The 25,035-nt window shown below is 43.4% G+C and overlaps 1 protein-coding gene across 2 annotated transcripts in view; it reads right to left on the reverse strand.

Annotated features, from left to right (window-relative positions):
- Nucleotides 1-25,035, reverse strand: part of LOC118365006 (E3 ubiquitin-protein ligase pellino homolog 1-like) — a 43,724-nt gene that overhangs the window by 2,944 nt on the left and 15,745 nt on the right. The window contains exons 2-6 of one of the 2 annotated variants that reach the window (XM_035746885.2): nt 16,761-16,976; nt 1,530-1,659; nt 1,203-1,304; nt 563-778; nt 148-336 (exon numbers count right to left, since the gene is read on the reverse strand). In XM_035746885.2, the coding sequence (XP_035602778.1) occupies nt 148-336; nt 563-778; nt 1,203-1,304; nt 1,530-1,659; nt 16,761-16,846 (723 nt within the window). In that variant the 5' untranslated portion in view covers nt 16,847-16,976. Of the gene's footprint in view, nt 1-147; nt 337-562; nt 779-1,202; nt 1,305-1,529; nt 1,660-3,588; nt 3,894-16,760; nt 16,977-25,035 lie in introns of those variants that run through there. The other variant, XM_035746886.2, reaches the window with a different exon arrangement.

The raw sequence follows: 25,035 nt of genomic DNA on the forward strand, positions 1-25,035 counted from the left end.
GAGGAGAATCACTCAATGCGACTGCACAGGAGTGTGTGCGTGAACATCTACACATGTTAGTGCTTGTTACTTCATGTGTGCGCACGGCATCTGTGTGTGTACATGTGTGCATGCTTGTGTCTGTGTATGTATCTACTAGCTACCCACCATCTTGCCCCGCTGCTGGGCAGAGCGGGTCTCTCTGAGGGTGAAGACGTTGCCACAGACAGAGATCTCTCTCCACACGCCCGGCTTGGAGTCCTGCGTGAAGCCGTGGCGAGGGTGCATCACCAGCACGCCATTAGTGGTCAGCCCGTCCATCTGTCCTTCCTGTGTCCTCCACTTGGCTGCCTTCTCCTGGGGGAAAGAAGGGGTAGAAAGTAGAAAAGGAGAGTTTCAGAAATATGCGTGCAACACTTTTAGTTCTAATAGTTCAAGGTGATATTATGACTTTTAAACATCATTGCCTCAGCGCATGCCAGTTGCAAATGCTTACAGAGAAACAGTATATCATATTAGTCGTATTTCTACCCTAATTATATGGCAGCTATTTTGTTTTCATCCCAATCCCCAACCAACCCACCCCCAGGAAGATGTTCTTGGAGGAGTCGAAGCCGGCGGCGTAGATGTGAGCGGTGTACGGTGGGCTCCGCTGGCAGATGATGCGGCAGGCGAAGCGCGAGATGGTGCTCTGGATAGACTGGGTCTGGGTCTGGCCCTCCCCCCCGTGGCTCTGCTGGCTGCCAGGCACCGTGTCCGTCACCACAAAGTCTATGGGGCTCTCTGTGGAACGCCCAATCTGGGATAGAAGGGAAGAGGTATATGATTTATCAGTGTATACTCCTTTTAGCTTTAGTAATGTTCTTGCTAACATTTTTAGAGAGGCATATATAGTAACTAAACTGATTCAGTTATTTATTTAGATTAGCTTTCGGAATCACAGATATGTATTCTCTGTCTCAGTACTCAAATGGCTTCCTTTCCTTGTCTCCTTTTTATGTGGTCTCTCAACCATTAGTGCTTTCACTAAGATTGTTGCCTGTTAGCCGAGTCTTCTATCGTTTTCATGCAATTTATTAGTTAAGAGTTACATAAGGTCTTACTCACATCGGCTACGGAGAGCGTGATCACACAGTCGACCATATGAGTTGGCAAGACACAGCACAACAGATCTGGGACCAGGCTTGACTTGAGCAGTGAGGACACGCTGAGGACACACTCACCTGGAACATGTCTGTATTGCCGTCATGAGTGTACTCCACCACCACCGTCTGGGCCCGGGACAGAGTGTAGGAGATACTGTGCTGGTCCTTGTTGCTGATGGCCTGCAGGTGGTGAGGGAAAAGTTTGATGTTAGGAGTAGCCGGATGATGTCATTACCAATTACATTTACTTCAGGCGCCCTCGTTCTGCGTGGAGATAAAATGCCTCTTATAGAGAGAAGCTTGTGTTTTTATCAAGCACACACTACATTATATAAGAGCGTTTCTACGATTACAGAAATAAGTCTTAAATTCCAGCATACAGTATGACTGTTTCCTAGCTCCTACCTTGGCTGCCTGAGGTGTACATGCCACGTGCACTGTACTGGGTTTCACCCCGCTGGCCTTGGGTCTCCGGCACAGTGCAAAGCGGCTTTTCCGCCTCCCCCTGTCTCCGTTGGGTAGGGAGCCATTGTACCTGTGTAGACAAGAACACACCCCATATAAATGACCAATTTTAATCAAGACATCCTGGCAGTGGGATCCTAGACTGGTGTACCAGTCTGTTTCGTGCTTTAGCAAACTCCTCTCTGTATTCATTTGGTGTCATACCAGTATGAGACCAGGCTAGGGGGAACCATCAAAAGTTACAGTACAAAAGAAGCTGTTGATTGTTTGTTTCATCATATAGGATATATACAGTGCATTTGGAAAATATTCAGACCCCTTGACTTTTTCCACATTTTGTTACATTATTGCCTTATTCTAAAAAACATGTTTTATTTTTATTTGAGCATACCCCTTATTTATTGATCAGTATTGTTTACATTGATCATCCTGTTTCTACATGTTTCTGCAACTTTATTGGAGTCCATCTGTGGTAAATTCACTTGATTGGACATGATTTGGTAAGGTACACACCTGTCTATCTAAGGTCCCACAGTTGACAGTGCATGTAAATGCAAAAACTAAGCCATGAGGTCAAAGGAACTGTCAGTAGAGCTCCAAGACAGGATTGTGTCGAAGCACAGATCTGGGGAAGGGTAACAAAACATGTCTGCTGTATTGAAGGTCCCCAAGAACACAGTGGCCCCTTGAAACCATCAAGACTCTTCCTAGAGCTGGCCACCTGGCCAAACTGAGAAATCGAGGGAGAAGGGCCTTGGTCAGGGAAGTGACTGAGAAACCGATTGTCATTCTGACGTGGCTCCAGAGTTCCTCTGTGGAGTTGGGAGAATCTTCCAGAAGGAAAACTGTCTCTGTAGCACTCTACCATTAAGGCCTTTATGGTAGAGTGGCCAGCTGAAAAAAAGGCACGACAGCCCTCTTGGAGTTTGCCAAAAGGAACCGAAAGACTCTCAGACAATGAGAAACAAGATTCTTTGGTCTGATGAAACCAAGATTGAACTCTATGGCCTGAATGCCAAGTGTCATGTGTGTCTGGAGGAAACCTGGCGCCATCCCTACGGCGAAGCATGATGGTGACAGCATAATGCTGTGGGGATGTTTTTCAGTGGCAAGGACTGGTAGACTAGTCAGGATTGAGGGAAAGATGAACGGAGCAAAGTACAGAGAGATCCTTGATGAAAACCTGCTGCAGAGCACTTAGGACCTCAAGACTGGGGCGAAGGTTCACCTTCCAACAGGACAACAACCCTAGTCTCTGAATGTTCTTGAGTGGTCCAGCCAGACCCTGGACTTGAACCCGATCAAACATCTCTGGAGAGACCTGAAAATAGCTATACACCTTTGGGATGAATTGGAATGCCAACTGCGAGCCAGGCCTAATCGCCCAACATCAGTGCCCAACCTCACTAATGCTCTTGTGGCTGAATGGAACCATGTCCCCGCAGCAATGTTCCAACATCTAGTGGAAAGCCTTTCCAGAAGAGTGGATGCTGTTATTGCAGCAAATGGGGGACCAACTCGACATTAATGCCCATGATTTTGGAACAAGATGGAGCAGGTGTCCACATACTTTTAGACACAGCGTACATTTTTATTTCATTTTTATTTTTTATATGTGAAAATAAGACTGTTAACTAAGACTCTTAACACAACTAAAACAAATAGTTTAACCACTGTAAACCCATTTAAAAGGGAAATGAATGAGAACTGTTGATGTGCCCTTGAGCAAGGCACTTAACCCTAATTGCTCCTGTAAATCGCTCTGGATTAAAGCGTCTGCTAAATTACTAAAATGTAAATGTAATGAAGTCATTCGATCCACTTCTAAAATAAAGTGACAATTGAGAGGGGACGTCTACTTTACTGTAACTCCTTGGATGGAATAGGGTCACACTCGCCGCCAGCTTTGGGTTTTTGGTGCAGTCAGATCTCCATTAAAACAATCCTCTTTCGTCCAATCAGAGGAGCTAAGCTAGGAGGTTATCTTTTGGTCGCTTACCCCTGCCAGCATCTGCCGTGTAAACATTCGACTTTCAGACAGTATGAGTGCAAAGATTTCATTGGGAAATGAGGTCTTTCCTGTTACTTCATCGAACGCAAGCAGCTGCCTACTTGTCCTGGACAAGCTGAAGTGTAGAGAGTGCATTCACTCATTTCACATCTTGGTTTGTAGCATTAAATCATGTGCTAACTGAGACAACCAATGCAGTTGTTAACTATTTGGAACTGAAAAAAGAAAGTCGTCTATGAACACTTAATTGTCAGTTGAACGTTGTTTTCTTTTCAGTTGAATTCTACTGCTGAATACAATGTGAACGTGAGAGAACTTTCGAAAGCCACAGCAACCTTCCAACAACTCAGCTCACATCCTCCCTCTCTCTGCGCCACATATGCTACATTCTCCTTTGTCCGAAAAAAAAACGTCATTTCACTCAGGAAGCCAGCAGCGTTCTTTGTTTACCCTCACTGTGGCTGAGTTGCAGTGTGCATTTAACTGGATTTAGATAGAACCACCCTGCTCCCCCTTTTTTTAGAAGAAACAAAACTGCCCAGTTCAAATGTCGTAAATGAACATGTACAATTGTGTCTGTTGGAAGTTGAAACAATGGGGTTCACATTTAGAGCATAAGGGCTGACTGGCATTTATTTCAGAACCTCCACGTAGCACAGTTGTAGCATACTACAGTTGCCAATCATTTAACATGTACAGTGCCTTCAGAAAGTATTTAAATCCCTTGACTTTTTAACACATTTTTTTTTGTGTTACACCCTGATTTGTTTGATTACTGGTGTACACACAATACCCCATAATGTGAAAGTGGAATTGTTTTACAAATTAATTTAAAAAATGAAAAGCTGAAATGTCTTGTGTCAATAATTACTTAAACTCTTTTTTTTAATGGCAAGCCTAAATACATTCAGAAGTAAGAAATTGGTCAACAAGTCACATAATAATAGAAATAGGTTAACAAGTCACATAACTCTTGTGTGCAAAAATAGTGTTTAACATGATTTTTGAATGACTACCTCATCTCTGTACACACATATAATTATCTGTAAGGTCCATCAGTCAACCAGTGAATTTCAAACACATATTAGTCACAAAGACCAGGGAGGTTTTCCAATGCCTTGCAAAGAAGGGCACCTATTGGTAGGGATTTCACCATGAGGCCAATGCTGACTTTACAACAGTAACAGAGTTGAATTGCAGTGATAGGAGAAAACTGCGGATGGATCAATAACATTGTACTTACTCCACAACTAACCTAAATGACAGACTGAAAAGAAGGAAGCCGTGTCACGTTTTGACCTTAGTTCTTTTGTTATGTCTTTGTTTTAGTATGGTCAGGGCGTGTGTTGGGTGGGTAGTCTATGTTCTTTTTTCTATGTTGTGGTTTTGTGTTTGGCCTGGTATGGTTCTCAATCAGAGGCAGGTGTCGTTCGTTGTCTCTGATTGAGAATCATACTTAGGTAGCCTTTTCCCACCTGTGTTTTGTGGGTGATTGTTTTCTGGTTTGTGTATTCACCGTACAGGACTGTTTCGTTTCGTGTCATTCTCTTTGTTATTTTTGTTTAGTGTTCTGAGTTTAATATCATCATGAACACGTACCACGCTGCGCATTGGTCCTCCGATCCTTCATACTCCTCAGACGAGGACGACGAACGTTACAGAATCACCCACCGACCAAGCAGCGTGGTATCAGGCAGCAGCAGGAATCTCTGGACTCATGGACATGGGAGGAGATTCTGGACGGCGGGGGAATATTGCCGCCCCAAGGCAAAGCTGGAGGCAGCGAAAGCTGAGCGGCGGTGGTATGAGGAAGCAACACGGCAGCGCGGCTGGGACGAGAGGCAGCCCCAAAGATCTATTGGGGGAGGCACACGGGGAGTGTGGCTAAGTCAGGTAGGAGACCTGAGCCAACTCCCCGTGCTTACCATGGAGAGAGGTGGACCGGGCAGGCACCGTGTTATGCAGTGAGGCGCACGGTGTCCCCGGTGCGCAGGCATAGCCCGGTGCGTTACATCGCAGCACCTCGTGTCGGCCGGGCTAGAGTGGGCATCGAGCCAGGTGCCATGAAGCCGGCTCAGCACATCTGGTCTCCAGTGGTCTCCAGTCTCCAGTGGTCTCCAGTCTCCAGTGGTCTCCAGTCTCCTCGGCCCGGGGTACATGGCACCAGCCCTACACACGGTGTCCCCGGTTCGCCAGCACAGCCCAGTGCGGTCTGTTCCATCTCGCCGCACTGGCCTGGCTACGAGGAGTATCCAGCCAGGTAGGGTTGTGCAGGCTCGGTGCTCGAGACCTCCAGTGCGCCACCACGGTCCGGTCTATCCGGTGCCTCCTCCACGCACCAGGCCTCCGGTGGCAGCCCCACACACCAGGCTGTCTCTCCGTCTCCTTCCTCCAGGTGCTCCCGCCTGTCCAGCACTGCCAGAGTCTCACTCCTGTCCAGCGATGCCAGAGCCGCCAGTCTCTCCTGAGCTGCCAGAGTCTCCCGTCTGTCCTGAGCTGCCAGAGCCGCCCGTCTGTCCTGAGCTGCCAGAGCCGCCCGTCTGTCCTGAGCTGCCAGAGCCGCCCGTCTGTCCTGAGCTGCCAGAGCCCCCACTGAGGACAGACGCACACCCAGGCGGGAGGCTCCCCTATAGGTTCAGGTTTTGCGGCCGGAGTCCGCACATTTGGAGGGGGGGGTACTGTCACGTTCTGACCTTAGTTCTTTTGCTCTGTCTTTGTTTTAGTATGGTCAGGGCGTGAGTTGGGTAGGTAGTCTTATGTTCTTTTTTCTATGTTGTGGTTTTGTGTTTGGCCTGTATGGTTCTCAATCAGAGGCAGGTTTCGTTCGTTGTCTCTGATTGAGAATCATACTGGTAGCCTTTTCCCACCTGTGTTTTCTGTATTCACCGTACAGGACTGTTTCGTGTCATTCTCTTTATTATTTTTGTTTAGTGTTCTGAGTTTAATAAATATCATCATGAACACGTACCACGCTGCCCATTGGTCCTCCGATCCTTCATAATCCTCAGACGAGGACGACGAACGTTACAAGCCTGTACAGAATAAAAATATTCCAAAACATGCATCCTGTTGCAACAAGGCACTAAGTAAGTAACAACTAACAAGGCACTGTAAAAAATGTGACAAAGCAATTCACCTTTTGTCCTGAATACAAAGTGTTATGTTTGGGGAAAATCTAATACAGCACATTACTGAGAACCACTCTCCATATTTTCAAGAATAGTGGTGACTGCATCATGTTATGGGTATGCTTGTAATTGTTAAGGACAGGGGAGTTTTTCAGGATAAAAAAATAAGCGCAATTGAGCTAAGCACAGGCAACATCTTAGAGGAAAGCTTGGTTTAATCTGATTTCCATCAGACACTGGGAGATTAATTTACCTTTCAGCAGGACAATAACCTAAAACACAAGGCCCAATCTACACTGGAGTTACTTACCAAGAAGACAGTGAATGTTCCTGAGTGGCCGGGTTACATGGTCCCTCTGTAGCTCAGTTGGTAGAGCATGGCGCTTGTAACGCCAGGGTAGTGGGTTCGATCCCCGGGACCACCCATACGTAGAATGTATGCACACATGACTGTAAGTCGCTTTGGATAAAAGCGTCAGCTAAATGGCATTTATTATTATTATTACAGTTTTGACTTAAATCTGATTGAAAATCTATGGAAAGACCTGAAAATGGTTGTCTAGCAATGATCAACAACCAATTTGACAAAGCATGAAAAGAATAATGGGCAAACGTGGCACAATCCAGGTGTGGAAAGCTCTTTGAGACTTACCCAGAAAGACACAGCTGTAATCGCTGCCAAAGGAAATTCTAACATGTATTGGCTCAGGCGGTTGAATACTTATCTAATCAAGATATATTAGTGTTTTATGTTTAATGCATTTTTGACACATTTTAGATTTTTCTTCCACTTTGACATTACAAAGTATTTTGTGTAGATCGTTGACAAAAAAATGCATATTAAATCATTTTAATCCCACTTTGTAACACAAAAAAATGTGGAATAAGGGGTGTGAATACTTTCGGGAAGGCACTGCATGTTGCTACGCATTGAACAGGACTGTTTCAAACCTCAAAAAAAATGATTGCACCACATGACTATTGACTATTGACTTCTTTCATCGTGAAGTGCTTTGAAAGGCTAGTTAAGGGCCATATCACCTCCACCTTACCCGAAAACCTAGACCCCATACAATTTACATACCGCCCCAACAGATCCACGGACGAAGCATTCAGCATTGTACTGCATACGGCCCTATCCCACCTGCACAAGATAAATATTTATTTGAGAATGCTGTTCATCGACAACAGCTCAGCCTTCGACACCATCGTGCCATCCAAGCTCATCACTAAGCTCAAGGCCCTGGGTCTGAACCCCTCCCTGTGCAACTCCAGACTGTCCGACCCCAAGCAGTGAAATGTAAACAACAACACCACAGGGGCGTGTGCTCAGCCCTCTCATGTACTCTCTGTTCATACAAGTTTGCTGACGACACAACAGTGGTCGGCCTGATTACCAAACAACAACGAGACAGCCTACAGGAAGGAGGTGAGAGCCCTGGCGGAGTGGTGCCAGGAGAATAACCTCTCCCCTCAATGTCAACAAAACAAAGGAGCTGTTCGGGGACTACAGGAGACAGCAGAGAGAACCCCCCCCCCATCCACATCGACAGGGCCGCAGGCGAGAAGGTTAAAAGCTTCAAATTCCTTGGCGTGCACATCACTGGCGAACTGAAATGGTCCCTTCACACAGACAGTGTAGTGAAGAAGGAGCTACAGCGCTTCTTCAACCTCAGGAGGCTGAAGAGACTCGGCTTGGGCCCCTAGGATCCTCACAAACGTCTACATATGCACCATTGCTGTATCCACACTGCCTGCCATCAAGGATGTCTACAGCACCCGGTGTCACAGGAAGGCCAAGACGATCATGAAGGATCTCAGCCACCCGAGCCACGGCCCGTTCACCCCGCTACCATCTAGAAGGAGGAGACAGTACAGGTGCATCAAAGCTGGGAGCGAGACACTGTTAATTAAACAGCTTCTATCTTCAGGCCATCAGAATGTTAAACTAGCCGGCCTCCACCCAGTACCCTGCCCTGAACCTTAGTCACTGTTACTGGCTAGCTACCATCAGGTACTCTACCCTGCATCTTAGAGACTGCTTTGCCCTATGTACATAGAGTCATTGAACACTGGTTACTTTAATAATGTTTACATGGTCTGTCAGTGATAAAGAGACGCTCTGCTTTTTTGACACCAAACTCCTGCAGAGTCTAGTTTGATCTTATCTTGATTATTGCCCCGTCATATGGTCAGGTGCTGCAAAGAAGGACCTAGAAAACTACAGCTGGCCCATAGAGCAGCACGTCTTGCTCTTCACTATAATCAGAGGGCTAATATCAATACTATGCATGCCAGTTTCTCTTAGCTAAAAGTAGAGGAGAGACCGACTGCATCACTTCTTCTTTTCATAAGAAAATCCCAAATGGTTTGCATAGTCAACTTACACACAGCTCTGACACACACACTTACCCCACCAGACATGTTACCAGGTTTTTTTTCACAGTCCCCAAATCCAGAACAAATACAAGAAAAAGTACAGTATTTTATAGAGCCATGATTGCATGGAACTCCCTTCCATATCAGATTACTCAAATGAACAGAAAACCTGCTTTAACAAAAACAGAAAAGGCAATGCCTCTCCCCTTTTTGACCTAGATATTTTGTGTGTATGTACTGAAATGTAGACTGTGTGATGTTTTAAACATATGTAGTTCTGTCCTTAAGCTGTTCCTGTCTATTCATATTGTGTATCATGTAATGTTTCGTGTTCTGTGTGTGGACCCCAGGAAGAGTACCTGCTGCCTATATATATATATATATATATATATATAAAGAATAAATATATATATATATATATATAAGTACCAGTCAAAAGTTTGGACACACCTACTCATTCAAGGGTTTTTCATAATTTTTTGCAAATTTCTACATTGTAGAATAATAGTGAAAACATCAAAACTATGAAATAACACATATGGAATCATGTGGTAGCTAAAAGTGTTAAACAAATCAAAATATATTTTATATTTGTGATTCTTCAAAGTAGTCACCCTTTGCCTTGATGACAACTTTGCACACTCTTGGCATTCTCTCAAACAGCTTCATGAGGTAATCACCTGGACTGCATTTCAATTAACAGTTCAGTTGTGGAATTTCTTTCTTTCTTATGAGTTTGAGCCAATCAGTTGTGTTGTGACACGGTATGGGTATTATACAGAAGATATACCTATTTGGTAAAATACCAAGTCCATATTATGGCAAGAACAGCTCAAATAAGCAAAGAGAAATGACAGTCCATCATTACTTTAAGACATGAAAAAGAAATCTGAAAGTTTCTTCAAGTGCAGTCGCAAAAACCATCAATGATGAAACTGGCTCTCATGAGGACCGCCACAGGAAAGGAAGATCCAGAGTTAGCTCTGCTGCAGAGGATAAGTTCATTAGAGTCAACTGAACCCCAGATTGCAGCCCAAATAAATGCTTTGCAGAGTTCAAGTAAAAGACACGTCTCAACATCAACTGTTCAGAGGAGACTGCGTGAATCAGGCCATCATGGTCGAATTGCTGCAAAGAAATCGCTACCAAAGAACACCAATAATAAGAAGAGACTTGCTTGCGCCAAAGAAACACGAACAATGGACATTAGACCGGTGGAAATCTGTTCTTTGGTCTGATAAGTCCAAATTTGAGATTTTTGGTTCCAACCATTGTGTCTTTGTGAGACGCAGAGTAGGTGAACGGATGATCTCTGCATGTGTGGTTCCCACCATGAAGCATGGAGGAGTGATGGTGTGGGGTGCTTTGCTGGTGACATTGTCTGTGATTTATTTAGAACTCAAGGCACACTTAACCAGCATGGCTACCACGGCATTCTGCAGTGATACGCCATCCCATCTGGTTTGCGCATAGTGGAACTATCATTTGTTTTTCAACAGAACAATGACCCAAAACACACCTCCAGGCTGTGTAAGGGCTATTTGACCAATGAGAGTGATGGAGTGTTGCATCAGATGACCTGGCGTCTACAATCACCCGACCTCAAACCAATTGAGTTGGTTTGGGATGAGTTGAACCGCAGAGTGATAGAAAAGCAGCCAACATGTGCTCAGCATGTGGTTCTATCTTCTGTAGCAAATTGTGTTTTTACATTTGATAAAAGTAGAGACTCAGACCTACAAAATGGTATATCATACACTGCATTTGAGGAACAATGGGAAAATAATGATGCTTTGAAAATGGATCAACTTGTAACTCCACTTTTTGAGAAAATGGCCCTAGAATATTTTTGGTTCACCTACTGGAGAACTATTTTGTCTACACCCATTCAGCATTGTTCGCACCCTCTTTAGCCTTAGCCCCACCCATCTCTTTAAGGATTCACATGTGAGGTCATGTGCTAAAGGTCATGTAGTGTGATAAAGATAATGACTAAAAGTGGTAGAAGTAGTATTCCAGGCAAACAGAACGTGTCCAGATAAAAATATTTTATAAATATTAGTTGACGCTTACCCAGACACACTTGTCTAAATTGATGGGTCATGTGAAACAAATGCTATAACCACCAGCCACATCTTGCTAAGTGGATGGGTCTCTGCAGAAGGTGTAAACAGTACAGTGAAATGGTTACTTGCATAGTAGCAATATCAAAAATAGATAGTGTCAATATAAAGAACAAATAACAAGTGTCAATGCCAGTAGAGAAAGAACAAAATAAGATACAGTATGTACAAGAACAATATTAATAACAATATCAGTGATACTGGTGATAGATGGGGTAGTTATATGCATACAGTGAGGGGTAAAGTGGCTGAGCAGCAGGATACAAAAATAAATAGTAGCAGCAACATATGGCGTATGTATTAGGAAGTGATGTGAACGTCTATAGAGGCACTGCAGATAGTGCTGATGACTGGGAACTCCCCCCCAGTTATGAACTGGTCCGTCCGAAACACGAATGAACAAAGGAATCTATATTCGGAGATCCCGTTGATGTCCTGCCCTTGCCTTTAGTGCAGGGCATGTGATGTACATAGTCTCTTAGTCACAAAACTCCCTGATCTTTTCAAAAAGATGAGTTTGTCTAGCTGTGTCCAGTCTAGGTGGTGCTTGTACAAGCCGACCATCTATGGGAGGGAGGATGTCAGCGTTGTGCAGCAGCTGAAACCTGGTCCCGACTGAGTCCGAACGCTCCTTGGCGACAACAACACCAGGCTCCAGAGCATCGAAGATGTAAAACAGGAAATTACAAAAAACATTGAGAAGACATTACAACCTTGCATAACATCAATTCACCTCCCAAGTTTACATAAGAAGAATAACGTCATACAATGCAATGAAAATGATATTCACCTGAAGTGCTGGTACTGCTTGATCTGTGGCAGCGGCCTGAAGTACAGAGCCAGGTGTTGTTGCCAGCCTTAGCTTTCCACCAGCACCGTACCATCCTCCAGTCCAACCAGCTGTGGGATGTTGACCACTGTCACAGCACTGTCCTTCACAACACCAGCAATCTCAGACAAAGTGTTCACTCTGGTCTTGAGATGGCAGCAACTTTCCACCAAAGTATTTGTGTACTGGGTGGAGTCCTGGTAATGCTATTGCATTATCCTCTGCGTAGTTGTTGATGAAGTTCACATCTCGCTGCAAGTCCTCATGCTTCAAGGTGAAACCTGTTCTTGCTTGGGACAGCTCTCTTTTTGATGGGAGGCATTCTCCTTGTATGACTGGTGGAGGAGAGTAAGACGTGTTCTACTGATGCGGAAAGACAAATTCCAGACACAAATATATTAGCATTGTTATACAGTAGATAGCCAGGTGTGTCTGATGGTGATTACGGCTATAACTTGATGGGTCATATAATCATCTGGCGAAGTGGATACTTTTGTTTAGACATGTAGCTAGCTAGCTAAACAATTAACCATAATCCCAATCCATAGAGTACTAGCAATACAAACCGATTGTCATAGCTAACTAAAGGTAACCAAATAGGTTCAATGTTAGCTAGTTAGTTAGCTAACATTAGACTATAACTAGCAATGCAAATGGCTTTGCTGAGATAATATTACTTACACAGATCATACACGTAATGTTAGCTAGCGAGCCAGCCAGCTAGCTAGCTAACAGTACATTTTAACTTGGGGTCTTTTGTTTAGACATGTAACGTTAGCTAGCAAAACAACGAACCATACTAGCAATACAAACCGATTATCATAGCTAACACAAGTAAACCAAATAGGTTCAATGTTAGCTGGCTAACATTAGGCTATAACTAGCCATGCAAATGGCTTTCTGAGATAATATTACTACACAGATCATACACTAGCTAACAGTAAGCTTTGAATTGCAATGAAAACAACTTTCTGACAAAATTAGAAATGTATAATATCTGAAACTGTATCTGGACTCTTACCTGTATACATGGATGAACACTTCACGCCAGACTGCAACCCCTTTCATTAAATAAGACGTCCTGTGTCGTTTCCATTTTGTTTGTACAGCTTGCTTGTCACTCTGGTTCACAATGACCGTGTGCAATGCCATAAGAATCATCAAATCTTTCTCCCTCCCTGTCACGGATGCCATGGTTTCCCTTAGTTTGAAGATGTCATCCAGAGGCAGGTGTTTTATTCAACAGCCACCTGTGTTCCCTTTTCGACTCCCTCTGCATTATCAATCAAATGACAGAATTATAGTCATCTCCTTATCATACTCTGCTTCCACCAGACATTCCACTGATTTCAAAACTTGGTCAACTTCTTCCGTGACAACAACAATGTTGATCGATGTTTCTTCCCCCATCACTGTCATCAGAAGACTCTACAATGTCTACTTCAATGAAAATGTTTCTACCTAAATCAGGGATATCCTCAACGTCTGATTCATTTTCAGAGTCAGAGAGTCATCATGGTACTATCGTCCTCCTGAAAGTAGTCCATCAACTTTTTCCCACTGACCTTTGTCGATAGCGCCTGATAAATTCAAGGCAGCAATGTTATTGAGAGCATTAGCAACACATTTGCAGTTCTCCATGGCTATTGTTATATCTTTCGAAAAAAAAACTGCAGTAGAAGGATTATCTACACGTAATGAGCAGCTCATTTTATAGACAGAAGATTCTACACGGCAGACCAATCCGAAACTCATCTCTTTGCATGTACAGCCCATTCATTATCTCAGCCAATCATGGATGGTGGCAAGGTTCTTGACTTTTTCTGTGGCTAAACCAACTAGGCTCGTAATGTAACAACTTTAGGCACATGAAAGTTAAAATGTTCCAGAAGGCATTTCTGCCAAAAATGCATTTTGATTAAAAATATAAATAAACGTTCAAATCTCCTGTGAAGTCGTGACTTGTGACATATGCCTAGTTTCCTGAAACACAAAGTTTCCTGAAACAAGTCACATATGTGGGAACTCCTTCAAGGCTGTTGGAAAAGTATTCCTCATGAAGGTGGTTGAGAGAAGGGTACCGTCTTGGGTACCGTCAATGCTGCATACATTTTCTGTCTCGGACCTCTAAAGACAATTCCTTCGACCTCTTGGCTTGGTTTTTGCTCTGACATGCACTGTCAACTGTGGGACCTTATGTAGACAGCCTTTCCGAATCATGTCCAATCAACTGAATTTACTACAGGTGGCCTCCAATCAAGTTGTAGAAACATTTTGAGGATGATCAATGGAAACAGGATGCACCTGAGCTCTAATAGCAAAGGGTCTGAATACTTATGTAAATAAGGTATTTATGTGTGTCGATTGATGAGAAATGTAAAAAAAAATCTAATCTATTTTAGAATAAGGCTGTAACGTAACAAAATGTGGAAAAAGGGAAGGGGTCTGTATACTTTCCGAATGTACTGTGTATAAATATATATATATATATATATATATATATAGTGGGGCAAAAAGGTATTTAGTCAGCCACCAATTGTGCAAGTTCTCCCACTTAAAAAGATGAGAGAGGCCTGTAATTTTCATCATAGGTACACTTCAACTATGACAGACAAAATGAGAAAAGAAATCCAGAAAAATCACATTGTAGGATTTTTAATTGATTTATTTGCAAATTATGGTGGAAAATAAGTATTTGGTCAATAACAAAAGTTTATCTCAATACTTTGTTATATACCCTTTGTTGGCAATGACAGAGGTCAAACGTTTTCTGTAAGTCTTCACAAGGTTTTCACACACTGTTTCTGGTATTTTGGCCCATTCCTCCATGCAGATCTCCTCTAGAGCAGTGATGTTTTGGGGCTGTTGCTGGGCAACATAGACTTTCAACTCCCTCCGAAGATTTTCTATGGGGTTGAGATCTGGAGACTGGCTGGGCCACTCCAGGACCTTGAAATGCTTCTTACGAAGCCACTCCTTCGCTGCCCGGGCGGTGTGTTTGGGATCATTGTCATGCTGAAAGACCCAGCCACGTTTCATCTTCAATGCCCTTGCTGATGGAAGGAGGTTTTCACTCAAAATCTCACGATACATGGCCCCATTCATTCTGTCCTTTACACGGATCAGTCGTCCTGGTCCCTTTGCAGAAAAACAGCCCCAAAGCATGATGTTTCCACCAGCATGCTTCACAGTAGGTATGGTGTTCTTTGGATGCAACTCAGCATTCTTTGTCCTCCAAACACGACGAGTTGAGTTTTTACCAAAAAGTTATATTTTGGTTTCATCTGACCATACGACATTCTCCCAATCTTCTTCTGGATCATCCAAATGCTCTCTAGCAAACTTCAAACAGGCATGGGCATGTACTGGCTTAAGCAGGGGGACACATCTGGCACTGCAGGATTTGAGTCCCTGGCGGCGTAGTGTGTTACTGATGGTCGGCTTGTTACTTTGGTCCCAGCTCTCTGCAGGTCATTCACTAGGTACCCCCGTGTGGTTCTGGGATTTTTGCTCACCGTTCTTGTGATCATTTTGACCCCACCCACGGGGTGAGATCTTGCGTGGAGCCCCAGATCGAGGGAGATTATCAGTGGTCTTGCATGTCTTCCATTTCCTAATAATTGCTCCCACAGTTGATTTCTTCAAACCAAGCTGCTTACCTATTGCAGAATCAGTCTTCCCAGCCTGGTGCAGGTCTACAATTTTGTTTCTGGTGTCCTTTGACAGCTCTTTGGTCTTGGCCATAGTGGAGTTTGGAGTGTGACTGTTTGAGGTTGTGGACAGGTGTCTTTTATACTGATAACAAGTTCAAACAGGTGCCATTAATACAGGTACCGAGTGGAGGACAGAGGAGCCTCTTAAAGAAGAAGTTACAGGTCTGTGAGAGCCAGAAATCTTGCTTGTTTGTAGGTGACCAAATACTTATTTTCCACCATAATTTGCAAATAAATTCATTAAAAATCCTACAATGTGATTTTCTGGATTTATTTTCTTCTCATTTTGTCTGTCATAGTTGAAGAGTACCTATGATGAAAATTACAAGCCTCTCTCGAGGACGGGCTCATTGTAATGGCTGGAATGGAATCAAACACATCACACATATGGAAACCATGTTTGACTGCATTCCATTAAAGCCATTACAATGAGCCCGTCCTCCTATAGCTCCTCCCACCAGCCTCCACTGATATATTTTTATTCCGGACTCTGACATTCTGATATTTCTTTATTTTTTACTTTTGGAATGTGCGTATTGTTTTGCATAGATTTCTAGGTATTAGTACTTCACTGTGCTTGCGATACAAGACCATGGTACTTGCCATCAGAGCAGCAAGAGGAACTGCCCCTCCCTACCTTCAGGCTATGCTCATACCCTACACCCCAACCGAGCACTCTGTTCTGCCACCTTTGGTCTCTTGGCCCAGTCCAGGCTCTATTCTGTCCTGGCACCCCAATGGTGGAACCAGCTTCCCCCTGAAGCTAGGACAGCAGAGTCCCTGCACATCTTCCAAAAGCACCTGAAATCCTACCTCTTCAAAGAGTATCTTAAATAATCCCCCTCCTCATCTCAACCCCCACCCTATTTAAAATAATAAATATTGAACCAACACTTGCTCTTGCCCGGCCCTCACTAATATCAGATTGGTATAACCCGGGCCTATGTACTGTACATAAGCAACAAAATGCAATTAAACCCCCTCTTACCCCAGAACAATGAGCTCTCCGTATTTGACTGGCACTTTGGTGGAGGCTGGGGTGGTGGAGATGTTTTCCTGGTCGGGAGAGAACATTGGTGCAGCTGTCAGGGGGGTAGAGTGATGAAGAGCTCTCCCACGGTGAACACTCACTCCTCTGTCTCCTTTTTCCTCAGTCTTTTCCTCAGAGACTGGTCATCCTGTCACTCACAACGCCACACTCAACCTGCAGACAAAACAGCAGACGAGAACTTTTGTCAGGGTCAAACAGCCACGCAGAGCGGACACAACAGACACAACAGACATAACAGGGGCGTCTAGAACAGTATACTAACCAATAAGAGACTGTGAGCGAGACTTAACAAACCACAGACACAACAACTGAGATTGCTGTGCCTCCAAAGCACGTGATACAACACATCGATTTACTCACGTTGAGATTATCGAACAGCGTGCTAAAGGTACCATAGGCGGATATTAGTCAGTAAGAGAGAGAGAGAGAGAGATAGGCTAAACAAACAAAGACACAACAACCAAGATTGATGGGTCTCTAAAGAGCACATGACAAACCACATTTGATTACTCACTCTGTGACCTGTGGCGCCTATCGAACGCGACAGCTAAACCGCTATCCTGGCTTTGCTTGCCAGTCATACACTGTAACTTTCTTAATAGGACATGCACCTGAAGAAACAAGACTAATACAATAATAGTAATACTGTAGAACGCATGTTAGCTTCGGTGACATAGTGCAGCAGGACGCTAAAGTGACCGGTCACACAAATCCATCTGGCGGAGAGTAAAAAGCTCAACTCTCCACGGCTAGACAGGCTCGGCACTAATCTGCAGTTTTGCTGCTTACTGCAGGGAGAGTTCAGAGAGCAGGTTCTTAGCTTCGCAACGACAGGGGACTTAGTGGGGCGCAAACAAAGCTAATTAGACCAGACATATGTCACACCCTTCCATTTTCAGTCGACTACCGCGGGCCATAGTTATCAATGGCGACCTTGGCTGGCTCTCTTTATGCTGTGTGCACGGCATAGCCTGAGCTTATTTTATACGCGTCTTATGAGCAAGAATGGAGTCACACAATTTGTTTATACGTCTGATGGCCAACAAATCCAAGAACTTTAACTGAAAATGAACTCACAAATTCTAAATGGAAAATTCAATTGTGTCATCTTGCACTACAGTCGACTCCTGATAAGTGCACTAGATAAACTGTTCAAAAAGTGCAATATGGCTCCTCGTCCCAATTCAATTACATCATTTTTCATTGCCTCTGATAACTAACTGCATGTTCCGGTTCAGTGCAAACTGTCACAACTGTCCCAAGCCATTGCATTTATCAGTTATCAGAGTTGACTGTAAACTGGGAAATGTCCCTGCCCTCACTTATGTTAGTTGACTTATGTTAGTTCAACCTTTGGTAACCTTTTGTACATGAGGCTGGGTGCTTCCACCCTACAGGAGGAGGGGTGTATGTATAGAGAGGGTGGGTCAGTGTCAGCTTCAGGGACTGATCTGAGCTTGACTGCTCCCCCCGATAGTCTTCTGACCCTTACGCCACACGCTGACCTTGACCATACACTCCCACAGCCCCCAAATCCAATCCACTCAGCTCTCAGTAGCGGTGCACCACAGGGACAGATACCCACACAAACACACATAATCACTCCACAGCTTAAACACACTAGTACTCATTACTCAAATGTGACTACAATAGAGCCTGGGGCTGGCTTAGCGCACAAAAAAACACATTTGGTGTGTTTGTCCGATTTGACAAGTATTTCGATGCATGATTGGAACTGTCTATGATAGAGGGGAGAGATACACATAGTGGCGCTGTGTGGTTGATAATGCTACTGAGTGAGAGAGATGAGAAAGGAATTAAAGGAGGTTTTAGGACAGTAGGGCCCAATAGAATCTGCGTTGTGGAAAACACATTAAAACGGAATTCAACAATATTCTAAAATGTATTGAACTTATTTGAAAATTCATTAATTTGACCAATATTAGGGGAGAGTGGTATAAATTAAGCTAAAGAGGTAAGTTGAGCCACACTTGTTTCTAGGAAACCATACACAAAATTAATAATTTGACCAAATATTTAGGAAGAGCTCATCATTTCACATGGTCTGTGAAGAAAGAAATGACATGGAAATAGTGGTAAGCAAGTTAGGTCCAAAAAACGGATTTTCACCAAGTCAAATGAATGTATTGTGTTAGAGGTTTCATGATGCTTGTATCTAAACCAAAGTAGACACTTTTATGATTGTTCTATGCATCTGTTGGTGTTTCTATAAGCTTCAATATGAGGTCCTGTACCTAGCATGAAAGAGCATCCCTGTAGCTGTGTAGCCTAATATAGTCAAAATGTTTGAGCCAATGGCCATGGGGTAAGCTGAGCCAATGGTTGAGCCAGTGGAAAGTTGAGCAAATTGAAGTGTTTTCTTCCCAGGCATAACGCAATGCCTTATCGCTGAGAAATGAGGTAACAATAGGGCCTGTCCTATGTTAAAAGTGTTTTAAAAAAAGCACAAAGGTGTTAAGCCTGTGTTAAAAGACAAAAAAGTGATTGTGTTGAATTGTGTTTGGGAAATAAAGATATAAACTCAGCAAAAAAAGAAACGTCCCTTTTTCAGGACCCTGTCTTGCAAAGATAATTAGCAAAAATCCAAATACCTTCACAGATCTTCATTGTAAAGGGTTTAAACACTGTTTCCCATTCTTGTTCAATGAACCATAAACAATTAATGAACATGCACCTGTGGAACGGTCGTTAACACACTAACAGCTTACAGACGGTAGGCAATTAAGGTCACAGTTATGAAAACTTAAGACACTAAAGAGGGCTTTCTACTGACTCTGAAAAACACCAAAAGAGAGATGCCCAGGGTCCCTGCTCATCTGTGTGAACGTCCCTGCGGCATGCTGCAAAAAGGCATGAGGACTGCAGTTGTGGCCAGGGCAAGAAATTGCAATGTCCGTACTGTGAGAGCCTAAGACAGCGCTACAGGGAGACAGGACGGACAGCTGATCGTCCTCGCAGTGGCAGACCACGTGTAACAACACCTGCACAGGATCAGTACATCCGAACATCACACCTGTGGGACGGGTACAGGATGGCAACAACAACTTCCCGAGTTACACGAGGAACACACAATGCCTCCATCAGTGCTCAGACTGTCCACAATAGGCTGAGAGAGGCTGGACTGAGGGCTTGTAGGCCTGTTGTAAGGCAGGTCCTCAGCAGACATCACCGGCAACAACGTCGCCTATGGGCACAAACCCACCGTTGCTGGACTAGACAGGACTGGCAAAAAAGTGCTCTCCACTGACAAGTCGTGGTTTTGACTCACAAGGGGTGATGGTCAGATTCGCGTTTATCGTTGAAGGAATGACCGTTACACCGAGGCCTGTACTCTGGAGTGGGATCGATTTGGAGGTGGAGGGTCCGTCATGGTCTGGGGCGGTGTGTCACAGCATCATCGGACTGAGCTTGTCGTCATTGCAGGCAATCTCAATGCTGTGCGTTACAGGGAAGACATCCTCCTCCCTCATGTGGTACCCTTCCTGCAGGCTCATCCTGACATGACCCTCTAGCATGACAATGCCACCACCCATACTGCTCGTAAGGTGCGTGATTTCCTGCAAAATAGGAATGTCCGTGTTCTGCCATGGCCAGCGAAGAGCCCGCATCTCAATCCCATTGAGCATGTCTGGGACCTGTTGGATCGGAGGGTGAGGGCTAGAGCCATTCTCCCCAGAAATGTCCGGGGTGGAAGAGTGGGGTAACATCTCACAGCAAGCACTGCAAGAACTGATTGTTACGCAACTGTACATTTAATCCACGCTGCCCTCAAACCAAGGCACCCAGCCTGTTTTTATTTATAGGCTGTTTTCAACTTGTCAATTTCAAATTATTTTCTAACAAGTTTTTTATTTTCTAAGAACAGTTTGAATTGAGGTGTGTTCCGCCTCATTCATTCACATAAAAGTAGTCATTTTTACTTTTGCGGACCAATTAATTTTTTTGACATTTCTGACCGGGACAAAATTCCCCAAATACTTCCCAATTGTTTGTGCAGTTCAATTCTGCAGACATTTGCTCATCTCCCGTGCTGCACACACATGTTCACATTTTCCAGCTGTTGCCTGCATCGCAGTCATATGTGTGCGTTTCTATCAAAGTAAGTGCCTTATTACGTTATAATAGTTTCTGCATGTCGTGTTATGTCGTTTCTACTGTAGCATAATAGTTTTGTGTGTATTCCTTATAATCGCAGACAAGCGAGGTAACGTTACTCATTTCATAAACTTTATGGTGTTATACTCAATGCTTAGGTAGCTAGCTACATTCTCCTATTAGCTCTGGAAAACAATACTAATTACGTCAGAGGAGTATTAGCATGTGTTGTATTTTGATACTTTTGACTCCCAAGTAGCGCAGCTGTCTAAGGCACAGCGTCTCAGTGCTAGAGGCGTCACTACAGACACCCAGGTTCAAATCCAGACTGCGTTTCTAGCAAAGTAAGTACCTTATTACGTTATAATAGTTTCTGTATGTCGTGTTATACCGTTTCTACTGTAGCTCACTGTGTGTATGGAGCATAATATATTTGTGTATATTCCTTATAACCGTGGACACGTGAGGTAGCGTTACTTATGTCACAACCTTTATGGTGTTATATTCAATCGTGCTTATGTAGCTAGTTACATTCTTATATTAGCTCTTTAAAACAATGCTAATTGTGTCAGAGAAGTGTTGGCTTGTTGTATTTTGAAGAAACCTTGGAAAAATGTAAAAATACCTTCTTATACCACTTGGTCGTTTTCTGAGTGAATTCCACAAAGCTGTTGATTATAGTCAAGCACGCAGTCTGGTTTGATGTTTCTCTCTCCCGTCAGGTGGTCCACCTTCCATGTGGCCGACATGGTTGCTGTATGGACAGTGGAGAGGACATGGATGTCTCGTTTGTCATGCCACTTTACTGCCAGCTGTTGACATTTCTTATTTTGTATAACAGGTCATTTAGGATGGCAGTAGCATTGTTGATGAAATGCAGTAATCGCAGCAGAGCTAGGAAGCAGTCTTGGGAAAAGAGGGTGACAAAGAAGGGAGTTGTGAACATAGGATCTGTGCTCCAGTATTCTCTTAGGGAGTTCTTCTTTACTATACCCATGGGAAGGACATTCACCAGGAAGGTATACATTTCACTAATTGTGATTGACCCTCCACTCCTGTAGCTCCAAGGCATAGTGATTGGTTTCTGCTATGTCTCCCACCAGCTCCTCTGTCAGAAACAACTTGAAGCACTCTGCCTCAGATGGAAATGGCAAGGGGTGTTGCCCTCCAGAAGGTGACTCATCAAAGCAAACAGCAGGGCCAGGAGGGGTGAAATGGCTGGCAGCCTTCCAGCTACCACAGAACTCCTGTACTTCATCCATTGTTGGTCTGCCTCCATCACCACCAGCATCTTCAAAGGGAACTGGGACTTTGTCAGTGGACAACGGGTCCTCAGATTCCGGGTTCTCAATGGCTGGGGGGCAGCTCCTCACTGTCAGAATCTGATTCCTGACTTTCAGACTCATTGTCAGAATTTTTTTTTAATCTTCAGAATTTCCGGATTTGTGAGTTGTCTCCTTTTGAAAGCCATTGTTAATGCTACAGCTTAGCTCACTAGCTACATAAACAACAATACTGAATGGCTCAGAGTGGGAGTGAGAAGTTACGTGATTGACTGCCTGCACACACCATTTGTATCAATAAATCACTATTAGAAAATGTTTTGTGTGGTAATTAATGATATATTTACTGTTTTATTCACATGTTTTTCAAGTACCGGTGATAAATCATGCATTCCGATTCTTGCATAGATTGTAATGGGCACATAGTATGTGTGTAAAATACTTTTTTGAAGGTTGTACTGATTATGATGAGCTAAGCTAATTCCAGCTATGTGTGGAGCCTGCATTCTGGGTTTCACGTAATCGTCTGTCGGACCAAAAATGCTATAACAAAATGAGGTGAGTAAGAGTTCACTCGTTTTTTGAGAACTTCAGGAAGTGGATGGTGGGATGTGAATGATGGTAGATGACACACCCCTTCAACATGCATACTATAAACAGACCAAACTCATCTTGTCTTCTCTTATTATCTTTGGTTTCTGTGAGGAAAAAAAGCCTGGCTGCATGCTGAAACTAATCATCGGATTACTTTCGATTTCTAGAAAGTGTTTTACTTTAATTAATTATTTTGATCAATGGTGAGCTCACCCGTGATGTGATTCATTATAAATAGTAATTGCTATTAGCTAATTAATATTGTAGTTTATGTCAGCCGAGAGTTAGAAAATATGACCGCTTGTTTTGCGTCAATCTTTCCTCAGCGCTAGGACAAATGTAGCCTACATTTTTCCGGTTTAGATGATTGTGTTATGCTGTAGATACTTCTGTGAATATTTGAACATTGCATCCAAAAATAAACTGCTCACATTCAGGACATAACTTTGTAAGGACTGTGTTTGTGTAAATAGTTTCTGAAAAAAGTGTGGCCAGCTCAAATGCTGACTGTTGCGTCATTCGAAACTTGCCGTTCTAAATAAGCGTTCTAATCACAAGGGTGTGATCGTACGCTTCAGGGACCACTGTAGAACGATCACACCCTTGTGATGGTACGTGTGAAAGGGTAAATTGTCAGCCATTGTTACCATTAATGCTAGTTAGTGCTAGTTTGAAGCATTTGATAACCTTCAATATTGGCAGTACTAGAGAATTGAAATTATTTTTTTGTAAGAACATAGTATATGGGATTGATTTTAAGAAATGTTGCTTAATTAATTTGATTAATATTATAGTGTTTCTATTCCAAGAAAAATTCAAAACGAAACCTTCAGGGTTTCCGTCAGGAAAATATGGCGCTGTATAACGTGACGGTCGGGAGTAGGCTACAGTACTAAGAGCATAACATTTCCACACCCTAATTGTAGTGTAACCAATACCCAAACGGAGATTCAGTGAAAATAAAAAATGTCATTGATTTATCAAGACCAGTCCCCATGCTTGTCTCAGAGCAGTGCGAAACGATGCTGAAATAGTTGACCACAGTGGGTAGGCTATTGCTTCAAATCCTATTGCTTCTAACTTCAATATGCTTTTTAAATAAATAAGACCTACACCACTTAACAGCACATTACTCAACAATAGTGAGACTCATGTCGCCTACGATAGGCCTACAGTATATCGGGAAAAAATATATTCTATGACGTGATTCTCTGCCAATAATTTGATTTAGAGGGTTGGAGGATTCTAAATTAATATCTAAGGGGCATTTTTCGTTAGGATCTGTGAGAATATCTATTAAGCTTTTATATAATTCTAAATGAATTAATAATAATAATCGCTTTGTTTAAACAAATAACTATATTTTGGAGATTTTGTTTTCAAATATCCTAAAGTGAGTGAGAAAAAGGCCATTCTTGAACATGGAGACATTATTACTAATTTGTAAATAAAGCCAGTTTGTTTTTTAGAATGATTTTTTTCTGTTTTTAGAGGAAGAGAAACCAAAAGCCCACCGTCACCTCATAGGTCTCCTGGTTGTGGCAAGCATGGGTATCGAACCAGCATCTGTAGCAATGCAGTTTGCACTGCGATGCAGTGTCTTAGACCGCTGCGCCACTCGGGAGGCCAAACCCACAAAGTTTTGATGCTGATCAATTGCCTTCTCACATAGTTATTTCCCCTCTTCTCCAGGCGGGAGTGGGCAGTGTGAAGTGCACTTAAGATTGCGTCACCTGAGGATCTGTTGGTGCAGTATTCGAATTGGGCCATAAAAGGCATTTAACACGTTTGGGGGTTGTGCATCGCTGGGCAATTCATGGCTGGGTTTCCCTTTGTAATCCATTGTCGCCTGCAACCCCTGCCACATACAATAAACATTGGCACCAATGTAATAGGATTCCAACTTCCTCCCATATTGTCCTTTTGCATGTTTGATGTCTCGTCGAAGGTCGTAGTGGGCTTTCTTGTATGCGTGTGTCCATGTCTATGTCCCGTTCCTTGTAAGCAGAAGCTCTAGCCTTTAGCCCTGCGTGGATTTTGCTTGTAATCCGTGGTTTTTGGATTGGATACGTTCTTATAGTCACTGTGGAGACAACATCATCTTTGCACTTCTTGATGAAGCCTGTGACTGTTGTGGGAAACACCTCAATGCTATCGGAGGAATCCCGAACGGATATGACTAGCAAAACAGTCTTGTAGCCTCTTGTCTGCTTCATCCG

Source organism: Oncorhynchus keta, chromosome 32 (assembly GCF_023373465.1).
Source record: "Oncorhynchus keta strain PuntledgeMale-10-30-2019 chromosome 32, Oket_V2, whole genome shotgun sequence".
NCBI classification, from domain to species: domain Eukaryota; kingdom Metazoa; phylum Chordata; class Actinopteri; order Salmoniformes; family Salmonidae; genus Oncorhynchus; species Oncorhynchus keta.